Source organism: Triticum urartu, chromosome 5A (assembly GCF_056163025.1).
Source record: "Triticum urartu cultivar PI428250 chromosome 5A, HENAU_Tu73, whole genome shotgun sequence".
NCBI lineage: Eukaryota > Viridiplantae > Streptophyta > Magnoliopsida > Poales > Poaceae > Triticum > Triticum urartu.
In genome coordinates, this window is record NC_141877.1 from 483,493,066 (window position 1) to 483,501,768 (window position 8,703).

The 8,703-nt window shown below is 39.5% G+C and overlaps 1 protein-coding gene across 2 annotated transcripts; it reads left to right on the top strand.

Moving 5' to 3' along the window:
• Positions 1 to 244: 244 nt before the first annotated feature.
• Positions 245 to 7,510, top strand: LOC125509944 (uncharacterized). 2 transcript variants are annotated; one of them, XM_048675014.2, is made up of 17 exons: positions 245 to 482; positions 3,172 to 3,357; positions 3,444 to 3,574; positions 3,663 to 3,696; positions 3,775 to 3,938; positions 4,043 to 4,173; positions 4,249 to 4,298; positions 4,397 to 4,417; positions 4,516 to 4,602; positions 5,073 to 5,153; positions 5,344 to 5,409; positions 5,520 to 5,639; positions 5,722 to 5,849; positions 5,923 to 6,189; positions 6,427 to 6,557; positions 7,062 to 7,100; positions 7,231 to 7,510. In XM_048675014.2, the coding sequence occupies exons 2-17, from the start codon at positions 3,177 to 3,179 to the stop codon at positions 7,307 to 7,309; spliced, it is 1,710 nt and encodes a 569-aa protein (XP_048530971.1). In that variant the 5' UTR covers positions 245 to 482; positions 3,172 to 3,176; the 3' UTR covers positions 7,310 to 7,510. The 2 variants fall into 2 exon arrangements, with proteins under 2 accessions (XP_048530971.1, XP_048530970.1); XM_048675013.2 differs by having other exon boundaries at positions 3,663 to 3,938.
• The last annotated feature ends 1,193 nt before the right edge of the window (positions 7,511 to 8,703 follow it).

Here is an 8,703-nt window from a genome sequence, read left to right on the forward strand (position 1 = left end):
CTACTTGGTACATGAACAGAGAAGCAAAGGAGAAACGGTAGAAACAGTTATAATTAATTAATACAAGTGGAGGTGTTTAAAGAAAAACAGGTTACCTTGCAAGGATGCAGACCAAGGCCTGTACTGTGATGTGGTAGCAAACCTTCAGGTTTTTCTTTTGAACTTAACCCTTTCAATTTGATTGAATTCAGAAACTGGAAACGCTCAGCCAAATAAATCCTCCTTCTTCCCCGCAAAAATAAAATAAAATAAATCTTCTTTCAGCCCAATTGTCAAAAAAAAAACTTCCTTCTGCCCTTCCGAAGAAATTCTTCCTCCCGAGCGCGACGCCCCTACTGCCGCCGCGGCGTGCCCAGCCGGCCGAAGCCTCCGCTGCCCTGCCGCTGGTATAGGAGCCCAGCAGCGTCTCCCTCTGTCGAGCAGCCGCTCCCGCCCAGCAACGCCGCCGCCCGGAGCTACGCCAGCGACCAGTCCATAACCAGGTAGCCACCACTCCTTCGTCCTCCCTCATCCATCACCCCCCTCTCTCCTTCCTCTTACATCCTCTGTTTGTTCAATTATTTTCCCTGGTTTTTCTATTTGATGAGTACTTGTTGTAGATTGGATGTCGTGACTCGTGAGAATATGATGATGACTAGTTCTTGCTGCATGATTTTTCCTGTGCATGTTCAAGTTTACATGTGAAAGGATTTTGCTTGATAGGTGTTTGTGATAATGATTGAGAGGCAAATGTTTTCAAACTATAGTTTTTTTAGATGAGCAAATGTTTTGGTTTAAACATGTTCGCAATGAAACATGGAATGACTGAAGATATATTAACGGAAAAGTATTAAGTTGTTTTATCTGCACTGTCTTGACCTGAAACCAAAGGTTAGCAGTAACATGCAATTTGACAGAGCATGAGCTGTGTCTTGGTTATACTGGCCTAAATTGGTTAAACACATTAGTACTAGTGGTATTGTTGGCATGATAGATGTCCCAACTCCCAAATCTTGTTTATGATTGGGAATATAGCCGTACTGTTCTGCTGTGTTTTGATTTTTAATAGTAAGACTTAAAACTACTATCGTTTTAAAGTGATGTTTTGCCCTTTTGCATGTTAGCTGATTGATCTTCAGGTTCCACCTTTCGTGTTATGCCATGCTGCAAGCCTCTCTGTATTTTTGCTCAGATTGTGCTACTGTGCACACGAGAGAAATTGTTGGTTTCTTGTTTATTCATACAATATCTCCTGCAATTATGTGTTGCCTGTTACACAACTCAATCATTCTTTGGGTTTTCACCTAGTCAACCTCACTAGCAATGTTACACAAGGCTTCATTTTCTGGGCTTGAAGTTAAAATTAAGTTCTGTTTTAATACATATGCTAGGAAGGTATTGAATTGCATGTGTATGTACCTCCAGGTGCTACAAAAGGGGGTGTCACCAACACAAGCAGATCCCGTTCAAGAGGAGAACGAAGATATCTTGAACAATATTTGTAGTAGGATAGCCGATGTGTGTTTTGCGAGAGCAAGATAGGCCATCATCATGTGAACCATATGTGTTTTGTACGGCGCCTGCCTCTCCTTTGTACTGAATTTCTTCCCACTTTATCCGCTCTGCCCCTTCAATTTCCTTTGTAGTTCTCCCTGTGCACCCCTCAACCCACCCACTCTTTACAATCACAGGAGCACGGTGCCACGCCTGTGGACCCCTCTGTCCGCATCTTCTTCAGCTCTCTTGCAGCAGACATGCACGCCGCCAGGCGGCTCCATCTCAAATACTTGATTTGTAGATGGTGCTAGTTTATTTGGGTTTTGGTGGTACAATGCTAAGGACTAAGAGCTACTCCCTCCATCCTATAATACTTTAATTGGGATTATAAGATCTTATTACAAACAATGTACTCATATATTTGTTGTAATAACATCTTATATTATGGGATGGAGGGAGTAGTAGGTTAGTAGCCGGTGCCTGGTTTGTGTGTCATGTTTGGACTATGTCAGTGGTATCTTCCTGCCACTAGTTCCTGGTGTTTTCATTGAACCTTTTGAACTATGTTTCTGTATTTCTTTGATTATTAGGTAGTTTACTACCGGAGTTCTGGAAAGTTGTGCTTGACTGTGCACCAGAATTACTGTTGTTTTCCTATTTTGTTGCTATGTGCTTTGGTTGGATGTGTTGATCGGCTGGCCCGTGGGTGGTCGGTGCCTGTGATGACTGGCGTTGAAGATGTTCTGTGCCCGCTGCAGGTGTCGGGCATGGCGTCAGCTATAATGTAATGGCGGGCATGGGCACTGGTGACTAATCCCTGTGCTCAATTGCCAGCTGTATTAGCACAGTGCAGAAACTGCAAATGAGTTCTAGGTGGATTTGTTTGGTGAAATTGACTGCAGTGGGTTAATTCGGTCTTGCGCTTAGTTTATTAGCCGGCTACCAGTCTCTCGTGTTATATTATCTTGGCTTGCTAATGAGTTCATATTCTTATCGCAATTTCGTCGTATCTTACCATCTCCTCTCGCCTCCTTCTGGGCTTCTGGTTCTTCGTTCATGTGACCAGGCGGCGCTGCCATGCACTTCAGCGCTGGCTATAAACCACCATTCCGCTTGAAAACCGCTGCAAGACTATGGGCTTCCATGTGAAATCCTCTGTCTTCTCTTCCTGCTAGAGTGAGGTTTTTTTTGGCTGAAAGCCCTTCTGTGAAAAAAAAATCCTTGTTCATTGGTAGGTCACTGTAGCAAAGATGTCCTCAATGGTGACAACAATGCGCATGACATCGACTTTGTTGGTGAGGCGGGTGGACTCTAGGGGGATGGGTGGGCATTTGTAGTAGGCGGAAGAGCGCCATGCTCTACATGTAATCTGTGACTTGTCCCTTCTTCCTAATTCTTTCTCTGTTATTGTAATGTGACAATTAACAACCAAGGTGCACGTCCATATCTGTTGATCTGCTTCAGTAGATGTGAGCCCTCACTTTGCATTAACTAGTAAGTGTATCTTAAACTTTTACCATCAGGAGACACTGTTTCTGAAAACTGCAAGATAAACTGTTCATCTGATTAAATCATAAGCTAAGAGTGAATGTTCCATCAAACTACAGGTTACTTGCATGCACTTTAAACAAAATTCTTCAAAGTACAGAGAGAAGATATTCTAACTTTTTTGTGTGGGGAACCTAATTTTTGCAGGGGAGATGCTGAAATTTATGCGAATGTCAAGAAGCTCAAATGGAAGGCAAAAAAATCGTAAACGAGTGGTAAAAAAAGAGGTGTCCAGCATTTTAAGTGATCGGCGTAAAGCTGTGGTGGAGAACATCACTCAAGAACTTGCTACAAAGTTGTCCCCAAGCATTATCTCTCTTGCTTCATTTGATGGTGATTATACTATTGTATGCACAGTAGTTTCCCTGGTTCATATTTAATTATCGGTAGTCAATGACTGCAACAATGATCTTTTGTAGGAGACAAGATGCATTTTAGAAGCACGGGCATAGTTCTTGAAAACAGTTCATCTGGTGGTACATGTGTTCTAACATCGTCGGCTTTGGTTAGCACATCAGATAAGGAACGCATGCTTACCCCTGCACTGAAGGTTTGTGTTGTCAATGTGTCTGCACTTGTTGCTCTTATTTAAGATACTGGTCAGCTAATCATCCTGTATATCTGTCATAACTTTACAGATAAAATTGCGCCTTCCCAATAACGAAGTTGTTGGTGGGTGGATAAAACATTATAGTTTGCCTTTCAGTATGGTTGTTATTGAAACTGGATTCTCCCCTGATCTTCGTGCAGCATGTCTCAGTAAAAGCGTGCAAGTCAAGCCCCATAGTCAGTTATTAGCTGTAAAGCATTGTTTCCACTCAGGCAAATTAATGGATACACGTGGGGAACCGATTGACGGTCCAAGTGAAGTTGACAGTGAAGGGTTTATGTTCTCCACATGCAAAATTACTATGGTGTGCTGTTTGTTTCTCCCCTTATTTTTCTAATCATTATGCACCTGTCTTTTTATGCATCAAATTTACTAATTTCCTATGTACACACTTCATCGTTGTGCTAGGATGGAAGTGGTGGTCCACTTGTTGATTTTGATGGGAACATTGTTGGGATGAATGACTATCATGATCAGAAAATTACTCGATATGTACCAACAAATAAAATTCTTGAATGTTTGAGGAATCTTGGGTTATGGTATGCCATTTATACTTGTAGCATTTAATCATACTTGTACTGTATGCATTATGATGAGTTCACTGCATTCTGCAGTGTGGATGAAATGGAAAAGTTTTCCATTACCTTTAATCCCTTTTCAGTAGGTGAGATAAGAAAAATCACTCTTTAAGGCTGCTAAATTATGCACTCACAGACTATTCTTCGTCATTTTCTAATGTTACTTGTCAATTATGACATGTAGGTTTCTCATTTGGAGTGCGAGGTTAGTTTATGGCCTGCAAACTCATTGACATGCTATATGGAACTACCCCAACATAGAAATACTCAGTATTCTTCAGTTCTATCTCTTTTTCGTGATAGGTAGCTTGAATCAAACTGGCTCTAGTGGGAGAAGTGGTGACAAAAGGAAACGTAAATATTTTGCATCTTCTATCCCCAATCCACAAGGTGAATCAAGTCGTGATCGTTTATTTTTTATTTTGAAGTAATAGGCGGTGTTTCATCAAATGAGAACAGATAGTTCATTACAGATGATGTACTGAACAAGATCAGGGACCTCATTAAACCACACAGCACCATATACATGCTTTGCTGATCTAGCTAAAACATGGGCTGCCCATTACATTGTCTACTGATATGAATAAACGAAACAGAAGTAAAAAAAAAAGAAGCTAACTCCTTGATATCATAAATTACAGCACCGGTCAAAGTCCTGTTACTAGCAGCATCATTCAGTTTGTGAATGAGAGGTAGGCAGTCTTGAGGAAAGAATAATCTTACTGTAACCATGACCAAGTGCGGAGATAACATGTCTGAAGTCGCTTATTACGTTAATATGATGCACCTTATCATATTCCAAGTTAATTTGTTATCTTTACTGATACATAGTCATTAATTGCTTCATCTTGATGCACCAGAACTCATTGAGGATGGACCTCCACCAGAATTTACTGTTGATGACCATAAGCATCCAACTATTCATCCCTGGCCATCCAGTGGTATGCTTATAGTTTTTTTTTAATCATGATGCATATTCAGGGATTGATTCACCTTGTGCCTATCATTACTGATACATTATCATGAAAAATGCATAGTCATGGATTGCTCACCTTGTTGCACCAGCATTCATTTTTATCTTCCCTATCATTACTGATACATACCATGAAATGCTTCACCTTGTCACACTAGAGTTCACAAAGGTGGTAAATGATATCTTAAGATCTGATGGTTATCCCTTGCCAGCTTATGCTGACAGTGAGTTCTCTCTCTACTCTCTTGGTTGTGCTGACTGTTCCTGTTTGATCACACTTAAACTGCTTTATTCTGCCACTCATTTAACTGGCCTGCCATGTTTATTTAACCAGGAGGCATGCATTTGGAAGGTGATTTTGAAGAGGAATTTGGCATAGCCATGTGGAGTGAACCCACTAGAAAAGTTGCTTCAATGAAGTCTTGGAGTGTTGTCGCACTCGCTTCGTTCAATGGTGATTGTACTGTCATAAGTTTATTGTTTTCCATTTTTACCTTTTGCCTGATCACTAGCTAATGATTCAAATTATACTGTAGGCAAGGAAAGACATTTTGCTTGCACAGGTGTATCTATAGACTGCAATGAATCCACCTCAAGAATTCTGACTTCAGCAAGTTTGGTTAGAACTTCCGGTGATGAAAACAAGATTGTTGATAACTTAAGGGTTTGTACTAGACACTATTTACTCTTTGCTTGTTCATACAGATGTTGGTTTAAGTCTCACTTCATCGTTGCAGATTGAAGTATGTCTTCCAATGGAACAACATATCATAGGGACATTACAACACTATGATCTAAGCTATAATGTTGCTGTTGTTGGCATCCCGAATTCTTGCAAAAATCATGCAGCACTATTCTTTGAAGAACCTCAAACTAAGGTAGTAGTAGCTCTTGGGCGTGCCTTTAAATCTGGAAATTTGATGGCCACAGATGGGTCAGTGATTGGCGAACGAGACAAATTTGATTGCAGAGAGCTTAAGTACTCCACTTGTAAAATTACCAAGGTATACACTGTTGATTTCTATTATATTATTGCATGATGAAAATAATGTGTTGCATCAGAATAAGGACCATCATTTGTGAATATCACTTTTTCTGTGTAACCATTGTTCAATGGCACTTTGTCTTTGTGCTATAGGCTCGAACTGGAGTCCCCATTTTTATTAGATTTGTAGGTTATTATGAATATCATCTTTTCTTGTGTAACCACTGTTCATTGTCACTCTATTTTTATGCTGTAGGCTGGAATTGGAGGTCCCCTCTTTGATTTGAATGGGAACTTTGTTGGCATGAACTTCTATGACTCGGACGGAGCTCCTTACCTACCAAGTGACATAATTCAGAATCTATTGAGGAGTTTTTATGCAGAGCGGTATGCCTTCTATATATGTATAAATATATGTATGGTATGGAAGTGCTCCAGTGCTTTTCATTCACATAGGTATTGATGTGTTAGTCTTGTAGAAGTAGGTGATCAGTTTCATCGTTTCTAGTTGAATTTCGGACCGAACATTGTCGAGTTGACAATGGGAGAGTTGGGGTCAGTTTGATTGCTGGTTTATCGTTGAACTTTTGGACATCATGCTTGAAAATATTACAACATTTATGCACCAGTAAAGAATCACTTGCTTATTAGTTAGTTTCTTACCTGAATATGCTAAAGCTCAAGCCAAACGTAGCGCTTTGGTTCCAACTTCCAAGAGTCCAATTATGTGCTGTAGTTACTGAGGGTTAGGCACAGCTGCTTTTGGGGTGGCTCATTCATTTCTCTCCCACTCTCATATGTAACTTGCTAAGCCATTCTCTCTGTTTAGAACACCATGTTAGGCTATTGCAGTTCTTGGATGTTAAAACCCATCCTTTTGGTCTATTGTAGGACTGCTGCTGCTGGAATTACGGAGAAGCCTAATTATCGGTATTCTTCCTGACATGTCTCAAATAAGTTTTGCTATTCTTTCTGATATGTCTCAATTTTTTTTTTGCTTACTCTGTTGCACACAATTTCTTCAGTTTCTGACTTCTTTTAAAAACTTGTTCGATGACAGTTGGCCGGTCCCTAAGCCATATTGGTATTATCCGAGTCATCACCGGAAGCCTGAGCCAAAACACACATCATTTGATTAGTTTTGAAGCTAATGTTTTTTTTCAGATGGAAACGAATGTAACTTGTCTATGAATATATGATAATGGTGTTCAGTCAGAATTGTCGCTGAGGAAATGTGTTGTGCTTGTATTTATTTTAACCAACTTGTGCATAAGTAATATGGTTACTTACACTGTTGATGTTATAATGTTAATGCTTGGCTAGACACACGTTTTGGATGATTTAGTCTTGTGAGTTTTAAATAATTGCGCGGGACAAACAGGTGGTTGAACGGTGAATCTTCCTATGAGCTTGCGATTGCGCCGGTCCCTTTGTACCTTGAGGTCTCATGTTTTCTCTGTTGCCGAGGGACACCAAAGCTACAGCTGCACGAGGGTACGACGAAGTATGAAAATGAGTACACGTCTGTGCAGGTGCACCAAGTGCATTGAACTCTTGCATCGTGTCGGTCTTAAGGGCATCTCCAAGGGCCAAAAAAATCCACTATTCGTGCACTTTTTTTGAAGTAATGTTTTCTCCGGACATTGAAATAATTGAAAGAAAAACATTACAACGCAACAATAATTCAAATATAAATATTTCAATACAAGCATAAACATTCTGCATGCTCTAATTTTTTGAGGAAAACACACACAAATGCTCCACTAGATCATTTAATAATGGTTCATACCAGCCAAAAAAATGTACGTGACATTTAAAAAATGTTCACAAGTTTCAAAATTATGCTTGTGGCATTTTTTATTTTGTTAATATAATGTAGGAAAAAATGTTTCATACCATTCAAAAAAAATGTTCAACGTGTATCTTAAAGTGTTTAACATTTTTTCTGAATCATTTATTTGAAAAACTATTCATCATGTATTTAAAAATGTTCAACACATATATAATAAATGTTAGATGTGTGTACGAAAGTAGATATGTATTTGAAAAAAACGTACAACAAGTGCTAAAAAGTAGATACGTATTTGAAAAAAATCTGATGAAGTAACACAAAATATATAAAAAAAGTGCATGAAAGGTTTTTAAACTGGTCCCACTAAGGTGACCGTGCAGTCCACGATAGAAGCGTCGAAGCTATATTTCTCAATACGATATCTCGCAGTGAGCGAGACATAGCTCCCGTGTGTTACCGGCAAACCCTAAACGGGGGTTCGAACTGGAGATATGTCGGTCGACTTAGCACCGAACTACCAGTTGAACTACAGACCACTTCTGACTAAATGTTTATTTCGCTTCTTCTAGTCTTTCTCTAGGTCATGACAGCCCTTTGTGCCCTTATAATTATGTTTTTTTAAGAACCGATGACCTTTTTTTTCTTAAAGAACGTTGAACTTATTCCAAAATCCATGAACTTTTTCCAAATTGATGAACTGTTTTCAAAATTGGCGAACTGTTTTAGAATTTTGTGAACTTT

What these genes read in the sequence shown, in the direction of transcription:
- LOC125509944 (XM_048675013.2), top strand. Translation starts at nt 3,177, where the DNA reads ATGCTGAAATTTATGCGAATGTCAAGAAGCTCAAATGGAAGGCAAAAA. An exon ending in CTCTCTTGCTTCATTTGATG is followed by an intron (nt 3,358 to 3,443) that starts GTGATTATACTA and finishes GATCTTTTGTAG; the next exon opens with GAGACAAGATGCATTTTAGA. An exon ending in TTGAGGAATCTTGGGTTATG is followed by an intron (nt 4,174 to 4,248) that starts GTATGCCATTTA and finishes TGCATTCTGCAG; the next exon opens with TGTGGATGAAATGGAAAAGT.